Below are 18,297 nucleotides of genomic sequence, written 5' to 3'. Positions count from 1 at the left end.
GAAAATTTATAGAAATGTTTCCAGACGGTGATTACGATGTCAAAAACATTTGCGGCATGTATTTGACAACAGCCAGCTATGATTTTATTTGCATTTAGTTTTGCTACCCCACAGCCATTTCATTAGCATAGCAATAATAGGAAGAATTAGCATTTGAATCGTGATACAGTTGTGTAATGGTGATTATGGAAAGGATATAAAGGAGGCAAAGGCATTACTCTGGTTAATATACAACAACAAAAATTGTCATAATGTGATTTACTGTTTCAGTGGGGCATCTTTCACATGTCAGTTTTTGCATTTTTATCGGAGCATAAAAGATCTTAGGATGATGGAGTTTTATGCACTGCCTTTTATAGTTAACTAAATTTTTGTATTTGAAATAGTCCATTGTAGTCGGTGTAGGCCTTAAGCTTATTTTAATCGTTTGTCCAGTATTTAATGTAATTCTCTATTTTTGTATGAACTCAAATGTTTAGTGTTCTTAGTATGTCTTGTTAGGCTAAGTTCTATTTAATCAGAGTATGTTTGCGTGTGCTTATACCTAGTGATATTGTAAAGCGCATAGTGCTTTTAGTTATGCGCTATAGAAATCTCCTTAATAAATAAATAAATAAATCTGCCAAATGGCCTGTTTCATTTTATGTGAGATTTCTCATCTGCAGAAAAGCATGATACGAAATGGTTAGAAGAAACCATATTACACTGGGTGACAGTTTGTTGTATTAGGTTGGTAAGTGTTGTTGTTTTGGGGGGTGAACTTTTTTTCTTTTTTCTGGTGTATTTTTTTCATCTTTGCATGAGTAATTAGAGATGTAAATGAAACATGCAGCAGGCTGGTTAATATTTTGTACCGCATAGGTTGCAGGGGCAGAGCAGTTAAGCCAGAGGGGGGAGGGGGGGGGGTTACAACCTGGGGTCCAGGGGTGGACCCCTTGTGGGGTACTTTGCCCCCCAGAAGCGGAAGAGTTTTAGCTATTTTATGAAAAATGTATGGCTTATCCTTGATTTTAAACATGATCAACTGGTGTCAGCAGCCACTCATTATTTCTTTTAAAGTTAGTATTATTTATTTTATTTTTTTACAGCCGGGGGGGGGGGGGAGGGGGGGTGGTTCCGGAACCCCTGTTACCCCCCCCCCCCCGTAATCTGCCCCTGGGTTGTAACTGATACATTATCTGAGAAATTTAGTCACATAAACGTTAACTTTATCTCTGACTAAGTTGCAGTACTGGCCCACTTATACAGCTGTAAAACACATGGCAAGAGCTCAGTTGTTTCTTAGGTGACTGATTTGCACTGTTCATACAATGTGTTGAGAACAATCAACATTGATCATTTTCAAGTGCACCAGTGTTAGGAAATTGCTGTAATAGTTTCAAATCATCACAGCTGTATGGCAATGAATTAGCCATAGGTGGTTTTGTGTGTTTTAAACTTTACACTGTATGTATCTGTATGGCATGCTGTGTGTTGAAAAAGTGGGTAATTATTGAGACTGAGAGTACTTGAAGTAGGAATTCGGTATGAGTTTCAATGCACTGAGCTGTATGTGTAAAACACATGGCAAGATTTTGTTTAATCTTTACACTACACATATTGTTTTTAATTAAGAGATTTCTCAGTGTACCTGTAGTAGGAAGTTTCAGTATTATTTCCAAATCATCATGATTAAAATCACATTTTGATGACTAAAGGGGCCTGTTAATTACAATTCTTGTTATAATCAGGTGACGGGAGATTGGTTCCTGCATCTAAATCTCTCTGTCTTACTCCTTTTGCACAGTCATTTCATCTATGTTTAGAGCGCTTACATCCCCTTGTTTCTTATATCTCATCACATTTAAAATCAAACTTTATTCAGTCTTCTGTCATTAGATTGCAGGCTGACAGACTTTCTGATCATGGTTACACTAAGGCAACTAATTTAGTCGACTCAGTGTTATTTCATATTTGCAGAGATTGTCTGTTTTAGAAATTCTACCTACTCTCTCTCTCTCTCTCTCTCTCTCTCTCTCTCTCTCTCTCTCTCTCTCTCTCTCTCTCCCTCTCTCTCTATCTCTCTCTCTCTTTCTCTGAGTGGAGGAAAACTTTGTTAAAGAGAAAAAGATAATGAAAGAGAGAGAGAGGGGGGGGGGGGGGAGAGAAATAGATGTACTGAGAGGGCGAAAGAGGGAGAGACTGAGAGAAGTAATTGATCTTACTGTGGTGACACAGCAAAACTTCCAAGTCATGTTGAGGGATGGGTAAGAACCAACCAACCTCTATAATTATTAACAGACTTTGAACCTAATTCTGCTAGTATCCTGGATTTCAGTAGTTGACAGATTGTTTTATGACACTGTTTTTTGTTTGCACCAGGCAGTGACTGGTTCTGGAGATCAGTGTCCACCATGCAGGTGCAACAAGATATCATGCAATCTATGTAAACAAGTTATTTTTTTATGTTGGCTCATGAATGATTCAAACAGATCACGACAACAAGGTTGGTTGGTTTTGGCTCACAACACATCTAGAGGTTTTGACATTTTGGTGTTGCCTGAAGACAATTCTTTTTTTTTTATATTGAGCAGCTCCGCTTGCCATTTAGAAAGGGCTTCTATAGAATGAAAACAAAAAGCTTTCAACTGAAACCAAGTTTTTGATGGGGACCGGACACGGACAAAAAATTGAGCGCATGATTGTATGCCCCTTTTCTTTTAACCCAGTTAAACATTTTGACTGCCTGTTGTTTGTTGAAAGGCAGGATGAACTTTCAGCTGAGATACACTTCGTAACCTTGTGCAGCTCGGTCAGTCGGCCTGGCAAATTGACTTGCATTCTTTACTTTTTTGGAAGGGATTGTGCGCTTTTCTTTCTTCCTGGACTAGGTCTTGTTTTTGTTGGTCTCGCTGCGCTCAGAATAGCGCGCTTTTAGTGACGAGCGGGAAGACTGGAGTGTCGTTAGTGTTTGATAGGGCAGTCACAGTAATGCTGACTCACTGGAGTGACACAGCACTCTGTATCCTTGTACAGGTACTGAAAGGAATAATCGGCCGTGTGTGTGTTTGTGTGTAAGAGAAATGTGTGTGTGTGTGTGTGTGTGTGTGTGTGTATGTGTGTGTGTGTGTGTAAGAGAAATGTGTGTGTGTGTGTGTGTGTGTAAGAGAAATGTGTGTGTGTGTGTGTGTGTAAGAGAAATGTGTGTGTGTGTGTGTGTGTGTGTTTGTGTGTAAGAGAAATGTGTGTGTGTGTGTGTGTGTGAAGAGAAAACGAGTGCGTGTGTTGTGGAGGAAGAGAGAGAATCAAAGAAGCATAGTCAGCGAATTCTAATTAGCTTATTTTGAACAAGGTTTGTGTTTTTGATTAATTAATGGGGTGTTTTTTTCTCTTTTTTTTCTGTACGGAAGTTGCAAAACAAACCAGGCCGTGATTTCAGAAAAAGTATGTGGTGCCTAGCTGTTAATGTTATTTCTATCGCTGCGTATCCATGGCATTGTGCAATTTAATACTTCTTCTGATTTAAGTGTATCTATTTTCCTTGTACCTGTCTGTCGTATGTGACTTTGCATAATTCCAACATCATCTTTCCTTGTTATCATTCGCCTGTGCGAAGGAACATAACAACCGGGGGGGGGGGGGGGGATTTGGGAGGGGGAGAGGGGAGCTTTCCACCTGCCTTCTTTCTATCAAAAAAATCCTTGTATTCAGGGAAGAAGAGAGACGCTCTACCCCCCACCCCCACCCCCACTGCCTCTGTGTACACCAAGAAGAAAAGGCTTTTGCCTAGAATATACACATCCTTTTGTTTGTACCTTAAAAACAAATCAGCTGCCTGGCTGATTCCTGAGCAGAGAGGGATTTATTTGTGAATTCATTTGGCAGATTGACATTGGTGTTACTTACAACATTGATACCTGAGCAAATCCCAAATGCGAAGAAAGGTGGCAAGCTGTAGACTTCAGTGTGCGTCCAAGTGGAAGGTGCTGTTATCTGTTACACGGATCTCTCCCGATGAGAGCATCCTTCAGCTTTAACAGCAACCAGATAAACAGTCTGGCTGCGTTCTATGCACACTGACATTTTTCCCCATAAATTAATTTCACAGAGTGCCACTGGTGTCCTTTGAGAAATTAATTCGTGAAAAATTCCGACTATGTCTTTAGCCCAGGTAGAAAGCTGACAGATCTGTGATGATGAATATGATCTGGAACGCAGGAAGGACGGTCGGAGACTGTAGAGAACATGATGCACATGGCGCCTGGGACGGTATCTTTAAGGACTAACAATTCAGCCAAAATTGTTATAATATGTGCTTTTTTGTGTGTCCAGCGCTCGGGATGGACAGTCTCTCTCTGTCTCTCTGTCTCTGTCTCTGTCTCTCTCTCTCTCTCTCTCTCTCTCTCTCTCTCTCTCTCTCTCTCTCTCTCTCTCCTCCACATTACCCACGAACCGGCCTGGCTCGGAAGTAAAACACGTAATTGTTATGATGACAGCAATGTTTTGTTACGCCTGACCAGTAGGTATTACTCGACGGGGGCATAAACCGCAGCTTGTGTTCGGAAGTGGCACAACGAAGGGGAATAAAAGAGAAATCTGCCGTGTCATCATCTCAAGTATTTTCTTGAAGAGAAGGGGACGCAGGGATTAATAGCCGTGTTGACTTGTTATATGTGTTTTATTTTACTACCGTTGTAAATCAGCCCCACAACCCCCTTTCCTTGTTGTGCTTAGTGACTAAACCACACCCACAACCCCCTTTCCTTGTAGTGCTCAGTGACTAAATCACCCCCACAACCCCCTTTCCTTGTAGTGCTTAGTGACTAAACCACACCCACAACCCCCTTTCCTTGTAGTGCTTAGTGACTAAACCACCCCCACAACCCCCTTTCCTTGTAGTGCTTAGTGACTAAACCACACCCACAACCCCCTTTCCTTGTAGTGCTTAGTGACTAAATCACCCCCACAACCCCCTTTCCTTGTAGTGCTTAGTGACTAAACCACACCCACAACCCCCTTTCCTTGTAGTGCTTAGTGACTAAATCACCCCCACAACCCCCTTTCCTTGTAGTGCTTAGTGACTAAACCACCCCCACAACCCCCTTTCCTTGTAGTGCTTAGTGACTAAACCACCCCCACAACCCCCTTTCCTTGTAGTGCTTAGTGACTAAATCACCCCCACAACCCCCTTTCCTTGTAGTGCTTAGTGACTAAATCAGCCCCACAACCCCCTTTCCTTGTTGTGCTTAGTGACTAAACCACACCCACAACCCCCTTTCCTTGTAGTGCTTAGTGACTAAATCACCCCCACAACCCCCTTTCCTTGTAGTGCTTAGTGACTAAATCACCCCCACAACCCCCTTTCCTTGTAGTGCTTAGTGACTAAATCACCCCCACAACCCCCTTTCCTTGTAGTGCTTAGTGACTAAACCACACCCACAACCCCCTTTCCTTGTAGTGCTTAGTGACTAAATCACCCCCACAACCCCCTTTCCTTGTAGTGCTTAGTGACTAAACCACCCCCACAACCCCCTTTCCTTGTAGTGCTTAGTGACTAAATCACCCCCACAACCCCCTTTCCTTGTAGTGCTTAGTGACTAAATCACCCCCACAACCCCCTTTCCTTGTAGTGCTTAGTGACTAAACCACACCCACAACCCCCTTTCCTTGTAGTGCTTAGTGACTAAATCACCCCCACAACCCCCTTTCCTTGTAGTGCTTAGTGACTAAACCACCCCCACAACCCCCTTTCCTTGTAGTGCTTAGTGACTAAATCACCCCCACAACCCCCTTTCCTTGTAGTGCTTAGTGACTAAACCACACCCACAACCCCCTTTCCTTGTAGTGCTTAGTGACTAAATCACCCCCACAACCCCCTTTCCTTGTAGTGCTTAGTGACTAAACCACACCCACAACCCCCTTTCCTTGTTGTGCTTAGTGACTAAACCACACCCACATGCATGCACACGCGAGAGCGCTTTTATTTTCATTTTTACATTTAGTCAAGTTATGACTAAATGTTTTAACATCGAGGGGGGGATCGAGACGAGGGTCGTGGTGTATGTGCATGTGTCTGTGTGTGTGTGTGTAGAGCGATTCAGACTAAATTACTGGACCGATCTTTATGAAATTTTACATGAGAGTTCCTGGGTATGAAATCCCCGAACGTTTTTTCATTTTTTTTATAAATGTCTTTGATGACGTCATATCCGGCTTTTCGTGAAAGTTGAGGCGGCACTGTCACGCCCTCATTTTTCAACCAAATTGATTGAAATTTTGGTCAAGCAATCTTCGACGAAGCCCGGACTTCGGTATTGCATTTCAGCTTGGTGGCTTAAAAATTAATTAATGACTTTGGTCATTAAAAATCTGAAAATTGTAAAAAAAAAATAAAAATTTATAAAACGATCCAAATTTACGTTCATCTTATTCTCCATCATTTTCTGATTCCAAAAACATATAAATATGTTATATTTGGATTAAAAACAAGCTCTGAAAATTAAATATATAAAAATTATTATCAAAATTAAATTTTCGAAATCAATTTAAAAACACTTTCATCTTATTCCTTGTCGGTTCCTGATTCCAAAAACATATACATATGATATGTTTGGATTAAAAACACGCTCAGAAAGTTAAAACAAAGAGAGGTACAGAAAAGCGTGCTATCCTTCTTAGCGCAACTACTACCCCGCTCTTCTTGTCAATTTCACTGCGTTTGCCATGAGCGGTGGACTGACGATGCTACGAGTATACGGTCTTGCTGAAAAATGGCATTGCGTTCAGTTTCATTCTGTGAGTTCGACAGCTACTTGACTAAATGTTGTATTTTCGCCTTACGCGACTTGTTACATTTATCATCCCCACCCCCTACACCTCTCATCCCACCCCCTACACCTCTCATCCCACCCCCTACACCTCTCATCCCACCCCCTACACCTCTCATCCCCTCCCCTACACCTCTCATCCCCTCCCCTACACCTCTCATCCCACCCCCTACACCTCTCATCCCCTCCCCCTACACCTCTCATCCCACCCCCTACACCTCTCATCCCACCCCCTACACCTCTCATCCCACCCCCTACACCTCTCATCCCCACCCCCTACACCTCTCATCGCACCCCCTACACCTCTCATCCCCACCCCCTACACCTCTCATCCCCACCCCCTACACCTCTCATCCCCACACCTCTCATCCCCACCCCCTACACCTCTCATCCCCACCCCCTACACCTCTCATCCCCACCCCCTACACCTCTCATCCCCACCCCCTACACCTTCACCCCACCCCCTACACCTCTCATCCCCACCCCCTACACCTCCCATCCCCACCCCCCTACACCTCATCCCCACCCCCTACACCTCTCATCCCCACCTCCGCATTCTTCTCACCTTTCAGGTACCCCCTGACGTAAGCGAACTTCACCACACTAAGTATTATTGAACAAAATGTTGTGCCGTTTAGCTTTTAGTTCCTCACAGACACTCTTCTTCTTCTTCTTCTGCGTTCGTGGGCTGAAACTCCCACGTACACTACGTGTGTTTTTTGCACGAGTGGAATTTTACGTGTATGACCGTTTTTTACCCCGCCTTTTAGGCAGCCATACGCCGCTTTCGGGGGAAGCATGCTGGGTATTTTCGTGTTTCTATAACCCACCGAACTCTGACATGGATTACAGGATCTTTTTTGTGCGCACTTGGTCTTGTGCTTGCGTGTACACACGGGGGTGTTCGGACACAGAGGAGAGTCTGCACACAAAGTTGACTCTGAGAAATAAATCTCTCGCCGAAAGTGGGGACGAACTCACGCTGACAGCGGCCAACTGGATACAAATCCAGCGCGCTACCGACTGAGCTATATCCCCGCCCCCACAGACACTCGCTCTTTTGCAGTTCATGTACAATACTGCACTGTATAATTATTATGCAAAACCATTACTGCTCATGAATGACGGTCACGGTTGGCTGATGATAAATAACCTGTGCTCCCGCGGCCCCGAGACAACGGCGTTATATTTAAATAATCTTAATAAATAAAAATCCTCTCACTTTATAACATTGCAAGATGGTTCATTTAAACAAAATCTTACGCGCTTTAGTCGTGTCTTAATTTTCCGTTCCACGGCCCACGTATCATACTGAATAACAAGTCGCGTAAGGCGAAAATACAACATTTAGTCAAGTAGCTGTCGAACTCACAGAATGAAACTGAACGCAATGCAACGCAGCAAGACCGTATACTCGTAGCATCGTCAGTCCACCGCTCACGGCATAGGCAGTGAAATTGACAAGAAGAGCGGGGTAGTAGTTGCGCTGGGAAGGATAGCACGCTTTTCTGTACCTCTCTTCGTTTTAACTTTCTGAGCGTGTTTTTAATCCAAACATATCATATCTATATGTTTTTGGAATCAGGAACCGACAAGGAATAAGATGAAAGTGTTTTTAAATTGATTTCGACAATTTAATTTTGATAATAATTTTTATATATTTAATTTTCAGAGCTTGTTTTTAATCCGAATATAACATATTTATATGTTTTTGGAATCAGAAAATGATGGAGAATAAGATAAACGTAAATTTGGATCGTTTTATAAAAAACATATTTTTTTTACAATTTTCAGATTTTTAATGACCAAAGTCATTAATTAATTTTTAAGCCACCACGCTGAAATGCAATACCGAAGTCCGGGCTTCGTCGAACATTACCCGACCAAAATTTCAACCAATTTGGTTGAAAAATGAGGGCGTGACAGTGCCGCCTCAACTTTCACGAAAAGCCGGATATGACGTCATCAAAGACATTTATCAAAAAAATGAAAAAAAACGTTCGGGGATTTCATACCCAGGAACTCTCATGTCAAATTTCATAAAGATCGGTCCAGTAGTTTAGTCTGAATCGCTCTACACAGACACACACACAGACACACACACGCACATACACCACGACCCTCGTCTCGATTCCCCCCTCTACGTTAAAACATTTAGTCAAAACTTGACTTAATGTAAAAACAAGTGTTGACCATAACGGGCCAATACGCCGCCACGTGGTGACACGGGGATAGGACATGGATACCGTCTCTGGGTATGCTCAAACAATTGACCCGTGTTCGTCCTGGGCCGGATTCCAATCCGCCACCTTAAGTCACTAACGCAAAACTGTTTCAAACCATACTTAGAGAGAGAGACAGAGAGAGAGAGAGAGAGAGTAGTAGCCGACAGAGAGGGGAAGCTAAGAGAAAAAGAATGCCTTTAGATGAAACATGTGTGTTTTGGTGCAATCAGCCAGCTGCACTTGTGGCAGATTGACCGAGGTGACATGGGGGTGGGACATGGATACCGTCTCTGGGTCTGCTCATGCAGTTGCCCCTTGTCTGTCATAGGTCATGGATTCGATTTGTCATTTACGTCACGCAAAACTGTTTCAAATATGAGAGAGAGAGAGAGAGAGAGAGAGAGAGAGAGAGAGAGAGAGAGAGAGAGAGAGAGAGAGAGAGAGAGAGAGAGAGAAATAATGTGACATTTTTTGCATTAAAACGCGATCTTTGTTTATAAGCCATATACTAGACATTGTTGAATAATATTTTTTTAAATATTTTGTTGGAAATCATGAGTTTTTGCATGAGCATAGTTCGAGCAAGACTTTTTTTTAGATCGCTAGCAACTTCATGGGTGGGAGTTCCTCCGTCTCAGACGGATTTCCGTCTCAGAGAAATTTTGACAATTTTTTTTTTTTTTTTTTTGCGGGTTTGTTTTGTTTCGGTTCGAATTTGTAACTCAATCGGCATCCGATCCGTACTTTACAATTGCCATTTCCGGTTCCGTCCGCTTTGTGTCTGCCATTTTGATAGTCATCTCATACTGTGTTATGCCAAATGGACTGATAGTGCACTTTTTGTTGTTTCTAATGCTTGCCAGGTCCCTAAAATTTTTAGTTTTTGTTACTTTTTGTATCTCCAACAAGGTTCTTATTTATCAGAATTAAACTCAGGAGAGGCCAGAGAAACCCTTTTAAATTCATAAAATTCGTTTTCGGCCGGGGGCCTTCGCCCCCCTGGACCCCCCACCAGGGCGCTGCCCCTGGACCCCGCCGGGGCCTTGGCGGCCCCTGGACCCCGGCCTTAAAAAAAGTTCAGTCTTGGAACAATTTTGGGCTCCCACCCATGCTTTTTATATTTAGTCAAGTTTTGACTAAATATTTTAACATCGAGGGGGAATCGAAACGAGGGTCGTGGTGTATGTGCGTCTGTCTGTCTGTGTGTGTGTGTAGAGCGATTCAGACTAAACTACTGGACCGATCTTTATGAAATTTGACATGAGAGTTCCTGGGTATGAAATCCCCATACGTTTTTTTCATTTTTTTGATACATGTCTTTGATGACGTCATATCCGGCTTTTCGTGAAAGTTGAGGCGGCACTGTCACGCCCTCATTTTTCAACCAAATTGGTTGAAATTTTGGTCAAGTAATCTTCGACGAAGCCCGGACTTCGGTATTGCATTTCAGCTTGGTGGCTTAAAAATTAATTAATGACTTTGGTCATTAAAAATCTGAAAATTGTAAAAAAAAATTAAAATTTATAAAACGATCCAAATTTACGTTTATCTTATTCTCCATCATTTGCTGATTCCAAAAACATATAAATAAGTTATATTCGGATTAAAAACAAGCTCTGAAAATTAAATATATAAAAATTATTATCAAAATTAAATTGTCCAAATCAATTTAAAAACACTTTCATCTTATTCCTTGTCGGTTCCTGATTCCAAAAACATATAAATATGATATGTTTGGATTAAAAACACGCTCAGAAAGTTAAAACAAAGAGAGGTACAGAAAAGCGTGCTATCCTTCTTAGCGCAACTACTACCCCGCTCTTCTTGTCAATTTCACTGCCTTTGCCATGAGCGGTGGACTGACGATGCTACGAGTGTACGGTCTTGCTGAAAAATGGCATTGCGTTCAGTTTCATTCTGTGAGTTCGACAGCTACTTGACAAAATATTGTATTTTCGCCTTACGCGACTTGTTATTCTTTCGCTCTTCCCAGATTGGTTAAGATGTTTCAAACCAAGACGTTCGCGTTGACGTACACGTTCACCTTCAAATGAAAACGTCTTTGAAAACAGTGTAAAACGGATTAAAATATATATAATCTAACTAGTGTACACGACCATGCTTCATGAAAACACCCATGCTTCGTGAATAAAGGTCTCACTAGCTGTTAACGGATTCTAAATTGCTTACTGCACATTTCTCCAACGTCAAGTGTTAGGTTGAGACGCGCATCCTCATGTGAAACCTTTAATGTGTTTGTTTTTCCCTGGCGGGATGTGTAAAGGCGCCAAAAGCTCATATCTCCCGTTTTACTATAAGAAAGCTCATATCTCCCGTTTTACTATAAGAAAGCTCATATCTCCCGTTTTACTATAAGAAACCTCATTTTTAGCACACACCGTATGCGCCCCAATTCCAAGCTACTCACCAAATGTCAGCTCAATTGAACCCAGAGTACCAGAGATTCAAGTCTAAGCCGAAGTGTGACAAACCAACACGCCATGTAAAGGCGGCGTAAAAATCTTCGGCGGCTTATTCCTGCCATTTGTTTTGGTTTAAACAGTATTTTATTCAAATACATAGATACAAAGCCATGGGGTGTATGATGTCATAAAGGTGCACGACAAGATGAACTTATAAATGTGCCATTTGTTTTTGTTTTTCTGTCCTCGTAACATGGTGAATTAAAATGTTAGGCGCTCTGGTCCTGTCATTATTAAGCTCTTTTGACCTCGAAGGATAGTGAATACAATCTTCGGCGCTCTCATCCTGCCTTTACGCTCCGTTCCTCCGATCTCAGTCAGGACATCCGCGAAGGGCTGTTTACTTCGATCTCCGCAATAAGGTCAGAAGGCACAACAGTTTATCCTGCCTTGGATCGAATTGCACGCGAGTAAGGTGTGTGTGTGTGTGTGGTGGTGCGCGCGTGCGTGCTTGCGTGTGTGTGTGTCTGTATGCGATTGTGTGTCTGTGTGCGTGTGTGTGTGTTTTACTGTTAAAATAACGTCGCTTCAAGGGAAAAACAGAATCAAGCTAGTCCAGTTCCTGTTATGTCCTAGATTCACCCGTTACAGTTGCGAATATAATAACTTTCATAGGGGCCGCAGTGTCTTGAAAAAGCCGTAAAGTAACCCGATGTTTTCAAAAAGAAACTTGTTACTAAAACAGAAGAGTCACAGTAGTGCAGATTAATCGTTTAGTCAAAAAGGAAACCAAGTGCAGGGGGGGGGGGGGGGGGTGGGGGGGGGGGGGGCAGGGTGTACAAGTTATTAACTGGTGGCAAGCAGGAAAAGTAATTTAAAATTGGTGCTGCGTTTAACGAGAAATGTGGCCCCAAAAAAAGGCTACAGCCCCGGGGGGATGGCGGATGCGTTAAGGCGTTACAAAAGAGCCAGGGGGGAAGCTGACGAGCGGGCAGGGAAGGGTTCTAATTTTAACGTCCTCACAGGTCGTTAGGACCTATTAGGGACATGGTTTTTATTACATTTAGTCAAGTTATGACTAAATGTTTTAACATCGAGGGGGGAATCGAGACGAGGGTCGTGGTGTATGTGTGTGTGTGTGTGTGTGTGTGTGTGCGTGTGTGTAGAGCGATTCAGACCAAACTACTGGACCGATCTTTATGAAATTTGACATGAAAGTTCCTCGGTATGATATCCCCATACGTTGTTTTCATTTTTTTGATAAATGTCTTTGATGACGTCATATCCGGCTTTTCGTGAAAGTTGAGGCGGCACTGTCACGCCCTCATTTTTCAACCAAATTGGTTGAAATTTTGGTCAAGTATTGTTCGACGAAGCCCGGACTTCGGTATTGCATTTCAGCGTGGTGGCTTAAAAATTAATTAATGACTTTGGTCATTAAAAATCTAAAAATTGTAAGAAAATTATTTCTTTTATAAAACGATCAAAATTTACGTTCATCTTATTCTCCATCATTTGCTGATTCCAAAAACATATAAATATGTTATATTCGGATTAAAAACAAGCTCTGAAAATTAAATATTTTTTTCGAAATCAATTTAAAAACACTTTCATCTTATTCCTTGTCGGTTCCTGATTCCAAAAACATATAGATATGATATGTTAGGATTAAAAACACGCTCAGAAAGTTAAAACGAAGAGAGGTACAGAAAAGCGTGCTATCGTTCTCAGCGCAACGTACTACCCCGCTCTTCTTGTCAATTTCACTGCCTTTGCTGTGAGCGGTGGACTGACGATGCTACGAGTATACGGTCTTGCTGCGTTGCATTGCGTTCAGTTTCATTCTGTGAGTTCGACAGCTACTTGACTAAATGTTGTATTTTCGCCTTACGCGACTTGTTGTATTTTGGGGGATGTTGACGATGGCTTGATCTTAGCTTGGTGCGGAATCATCAGTGATCATAGTATGGGGACTATTGTTGATGTCTCAGTCGGTGTCAGGGAATGATTGCTGGTTTGGTTAAAAGTCTAAATGCTTGTAGACCAAGGCCTTGTTTTTCAGTGACACGAAGAGTCATTGGTTGCATGGTTAGAGACTTTTGTTTGTAACCGCTCTGATCGTCATTGGGTGCAGTATCAGGGACTCTATTGCTTGTAACCACAATGTTAAAAGCTGTTGGGTGCAGTATCAGGGATTCTATTGCTTGTAACCACAACGCTCAAAGCTGTTTGGTGCAGTATCAGGGACTTGTGTATGCAACCACACTGATCGTCATGGGATACAGTACGAGTACGTATCAGATTATTATTTGTAACCGTACCACGTCTCATTTAGTACGGTGTCACAATCACGGACAATTGTAGGTGTCCACATGCAGAAGCAGGGACTACATTTTGCTGGTATGCACAGTAGCCAACATGCAGCATATCAAGGACTACTATTTGAATAACAGTCATTGTTGTATAGCAGTCATTGTTGTATAACAGTCATTGTTGTATAACAGTCATTGTTGTATAACAGTCATTGTATAACAGTCATTGTTGTATAACAGTCATTGTATAACAGTCATTGTTGTATAACAGTCATTGTTGTATAACAGTCATTGTTGTATAACAGTCATTGAATAACAGTCATTGTTGTATAACAGTCATTGGGTGCAATACAGAGGATTGTTGCGGGTATAGTACAGGTACCCTGTTGCGGGATTGTTGCCATTGTGCGTGTGGGGTAAAAAGCTAATTCCTTTAATCTCATATACGCTTCCTAGTATCGGACACATGCACTCAATAATTCCCTTTGCTCTGTCCGAGGAACTGTTGCTGGCTGATATTTTGTGTGTGTGTGTTTCGTTATTTTATACTCAGTATCGTGGACAAGTCTTTGCGTCTCAGTAAGGCTTGGAGTCATTGGCATTGCGGGTGCAGTACAAGGGATGAATTATGGATATCTTACGGGTCAATTATTGCGGGATCAAATGCAGGTGTGCGTATTATGGAAAACGTACATGCGTATTCCTTTGACTATGACCTCAGATCGGCCAGACCGCTGATCTATCCACTTCGCTATGGCCGACAATTGCTGATAGGTCAGTAGTGGCTCGGGATATGATGGACTCTCGGTACGGTTGAAAACGACGTTAAACACCAAATTAAAAAAAAAATTTAAACATTTAAAAAAATGGACTCTCGCCTGTCGAAGATGTTAGCCGTTTCGGCTTGATACACTCTGAACACATTTTCTGCAACCGGTTTTGAACAGAGTAGGACATAGTAATAGTTCTACTGAACACTAGTGTTTACCATGTGTGCTACTTTCGCTAGTAATAGTTCCACTGAACACTAGTGTTTACCATGTGTGCTACTTTCGCTAGTAATAGTTCTACTGAACACTAGTGTTTACCATGTGTGCTACTTTCGCTAGTAATAGTTCTACTGAACACTAGTGTTTACCATGTGTGCTACGTTTGCTAGTAATAGTTCTACTGAACACTAGTGTTTACCATGTGTGCTACGTTTGCTAGTAATAGTTCTACTGAACACTAGTGTTTACCATGTGTGCTACGTTTGCTAGTATAACTATGTAGTGTGTCACACTATGTTCAAAACTGGTTACAGAAAGTGTGTTCAAAAGTGAACATTTGAATTTAGAATTGATTTGCAGCTTTTTTCGTGACAAGAGATCTATTGAGAACCAGAAATATTATTTTCCTGTATCTGTTCTTGCTCGTGCTTGTAATAAATGAGCTACTTTATAACTTGTGGTGTAGTTGTATCCGGCAGGATAACACACTCCATTGACTGACCTCTCTCACCCCGTGTCAGTTGCATGTGCGTGCGTACCACATTCCAAGGACGTTTTTACAACGGTATCAGCTAATGAACAGGTCAGCAATGCAGTATCAGGGATAACTATACAGTCAGCCAGTTCTCGGCGTCAAAAGGTTTGGCTAATCTTGTTGGCCGGCACTGCATCAAGATAATTATGTAATTATACTCACGTATACTTGTTGGCATCGATATATGTGTGCTACTCTTGCTGGTCACGACCAGGTGTAGTCGCACTGGACACGGCATTACAAAGGCATTTGACCTGCATAACGATGTGGAGTGAAGGCATGTTGTTTGACTGAATGGGATGTGATGTTGTTTGACTGAATGGGATGTGATGTTGTTTGACTGAATGGGATGTGATGTTGTTTGACTGAATGGGATGTGATGTTGTTTGACTGAATGGGATGTGATGTTGTTTGACTGAATGGGATGTGATGTTGTTTGACTGAATGGGATGTGATGTTGTTTGACTGAATGGGATGTGATGTTGTTTGACTGAATGGGATGTGATGTTGTTTGACTGAATGGGATGTGATGTTGTTTGACTGAATGGGATGTGATGTTGTTTGACTGAATGGGATGTGATGTTGTTTGACTGAATGGGATGTGATGTTGTTTGACTGAATGGGATGTGATGTTGTTTGACTGAATGGGATGTGATGTTGTTTGACTGAATGGGATGTGATGTTGTTTGACTGAATGGGATGTGATGTTGTTTGACTGAATGGGATGTGATGTTGTTTGAATGAATGGGATGTGATGTTGTTTGAATGAATGGGATGTGATGTTGTTTGACTGAATGGGATGTGATGTTGTTTGACTGAATGGGATGTGATGTTGTTTGACTGAATGGGATGTGATGTTGTTTGACTGAATGGGATGTGATGTTGTTTGACTGAATGGGATGTGATGTTGTTTGAATGAATGGGATGTGATGTTGTTTGAATGAATGGGATGTGATGTTGTTTGACTGAATGGGATGTGATGTTGTTTGACTGAATGGGATGTGATGTTGTTTGACTGAATGGGATGTGATGTTGTTTGACTGAATGGGATGTGATGTTGTTTGACTGAATGGGATGTGATGTTGTTTGACTGAATGGGATGTGATGTTGTTTGAATGAATGGGATGTGATGTTGTTTGAATGAATGGGATGTGATGTTGTTTGACTGAATGGGATGTGATGTTGTTTGACTGAATGGGATGTGATGTTGTTTGACTGAATGGGATGTGATGTTGTTTGACTGAATGGGATGTGATGTTGTTTGAATGAATGGGATGTGATGTTGTTTGAATGAATGGGATGTGATGTTGTTTGACTGAATGGGATGTGATGTTGTTTGACTGAATGGGATGTGATGTTGTTTGACTGAATGGGATGTGATGTTGTTTGAATGAATGGGATGTGATGTTGTTTGACTGAATGGGATGTGAGTACGAAGGTGTGATTTTCTTCATGTGATAGGATCCAGTTTTACTGTGTTATTAATTGTGTGTGACTACCCCAAAGGGGGAAAAAACCACCCAACCGTTTGTAGCCACGATCAGACAATCAGTTGTATTGTATTGTAATTTGTATTGTGTTATACCGTCCGGCTCAGTGCACAGACTTTGATGGCATGCCTTTATCTGTGATAATGATTTCATTGACATCAAGTAGTCTCGGAAGTTGGAATAAACTGCAAAGCGCGTGCTAGTACGGTACTTTTCGGAAGAGGGTAGGAACTTTGATCTTTGGCCCTACTAGCAAACTGATGAACTTCTGATGTTCAGTAACGCCGCGGCTCTTGTGACTTATGTGTTCGGCAATGTTACGCACAGTGAATTCTCTGTGGTAAACCTCATCAGTGAACACAGTGAATATTGTCGTGTTTGAAAAGGAAATTTCATTAATAACCTGGTCCAGAGTATATCAGCCAACTCGGCAACTGCTGTTTTTATTCACCCAACGTTTACTTTCTGTGAAATCTCATTTCTTGTTGGGGACGGATGAAGAGGGTTTGCCTTTGTGTGAGTGTAGTCGACGATCTTAATATTACGATCAGAGACTGTGTGTACTCTAGTCTCTTTTACGATTAAGCAGTCTAAAGAACTACAAATAGAGGCTACGACTTGTTGAGTTGTGTTGGAGAATAATGTGAGTGTGTGTGCCACCTCTTGGTCTCAATATCACGACGTCATGACTGCCTTTGTAATTCGGCATGGAAAAAAAGTGGCGGGGGATGGGGTCTGTTAATGGCTTGATGGCTGACAAAGTCTTGTGTCAATGTCCGTGTGAGGAAAGGGAGGGAGAGGGGGGGGGGGGGGCGTTGAGTGTGCAGCGTGGCTTGGGTGGGAGGAGAGATAAATGTGTTCGTAGATTTGATAGCTTAATCCTGGAGGAAAAGTACAGTCTAACTCGTGTCCGAAAGCTTATCCATATGTACGCTACCAGGAACTACCAGAATATTTTCCCTGAGTCATGGTTGGGGGGGGGGGGGGGGGGTCAACCTCCCCCGTCACATATTTTGTACCGCACCGTATAAAAGTGTGCCAGCCCCCCAGTTCTACTTTACCCTTCACACACAGTCACACGGTAAACCACTCTCTCCCTATATCGATTCAGTCTTCGTGCCGCACTTGTATTTTTAACCATTTCACTCGCCTGTGCTTGTGTCAACGCGATTCGCCGGCTAGCGGTGTTCTTGTCCTATATATCACTTACCCGACCTTTTCTGTTCCATTGCCAGCTGATTTGTCGGACATGAGTCTTCTGGCACGTTCCGTTTTTCACATGTCGGCTGTCTTCTGTTGCCGGTGTCATATGTAGAATCAATATTAGCCGTGGCACCTGTTCTGTCGCCTGCATGTGTGGTTTTAATATAAGTATTGTAGCCTGTCGGCTTTAAAAACGGAAATGTGTGTCTCTTCTGGATCTGAGTTGATAAACTATTCCTGACTCGGTGTCGCAACTTGAAATCTGAGTTGACAGTAAAGAGAATCTTTGACACTCTGTATATTCTAACGTGAAT

General features: G+C 42.2%; 2 protein-coding genes across 4 annotated transcripts in view; both read left to right on the top strand.

Moving 5' to 3' along the window:
• LOC138966029 (kelch-like ECH-associated protein 1) overlaps nt 1-18,297 on the top strand; it is a 52,986-nt gene that overhangs the window by 5,785 nt on the left and 28,904 nt on the right. For 2 of the 3 annotated variants that reach the window (XM_070338117.1, XM_070338116.1), the window contains exon 1: nt 18,000-18,297. This exon is cut by the window's right edge. The exons of the other annotated variant lie outside the window; for it this stretch is intronic. The gene's annotated coding sequence lies outside the window, so the exon portion shown is untranslated. Of the gene's footprint in view, nt 1-17,999 lie in introns of those variants that run through there. 3 annotated transcript variants of the gene reach the window in all.
• Nucleotides 6,800-7,423, top strand: LOC138965970 (uncharacterized). Its single transcript, XM_070338055.1, has one exon. It carries the CDS (start codon nt 6,800-6,802, stop codon nt 7,421-7,423), a length of 624 nt encoding a protein of 207 aa, XP_070194156.1.

The sequence above is a fragment of the Littorina saxatilis genome, linkage group LG5 (genome assembly GCF_037325665.1).
Source record: "Littorina saxatilis isolate snail1 linkage group LG5, US_GU_Lsax_2.0, whole genome shotgun sequence".
NCBI classification, from domain to species: Eukaryota; Metazoa; Mollusca; class Gastropoda; order Littorinimorpha; family Littorinidae; genus Littorina; species Littorina saxatilis.
Note: the sequence above shows the minus strand (reverse complement) of the source record. Positions and strands in the feature narration are given on the sequence as shown.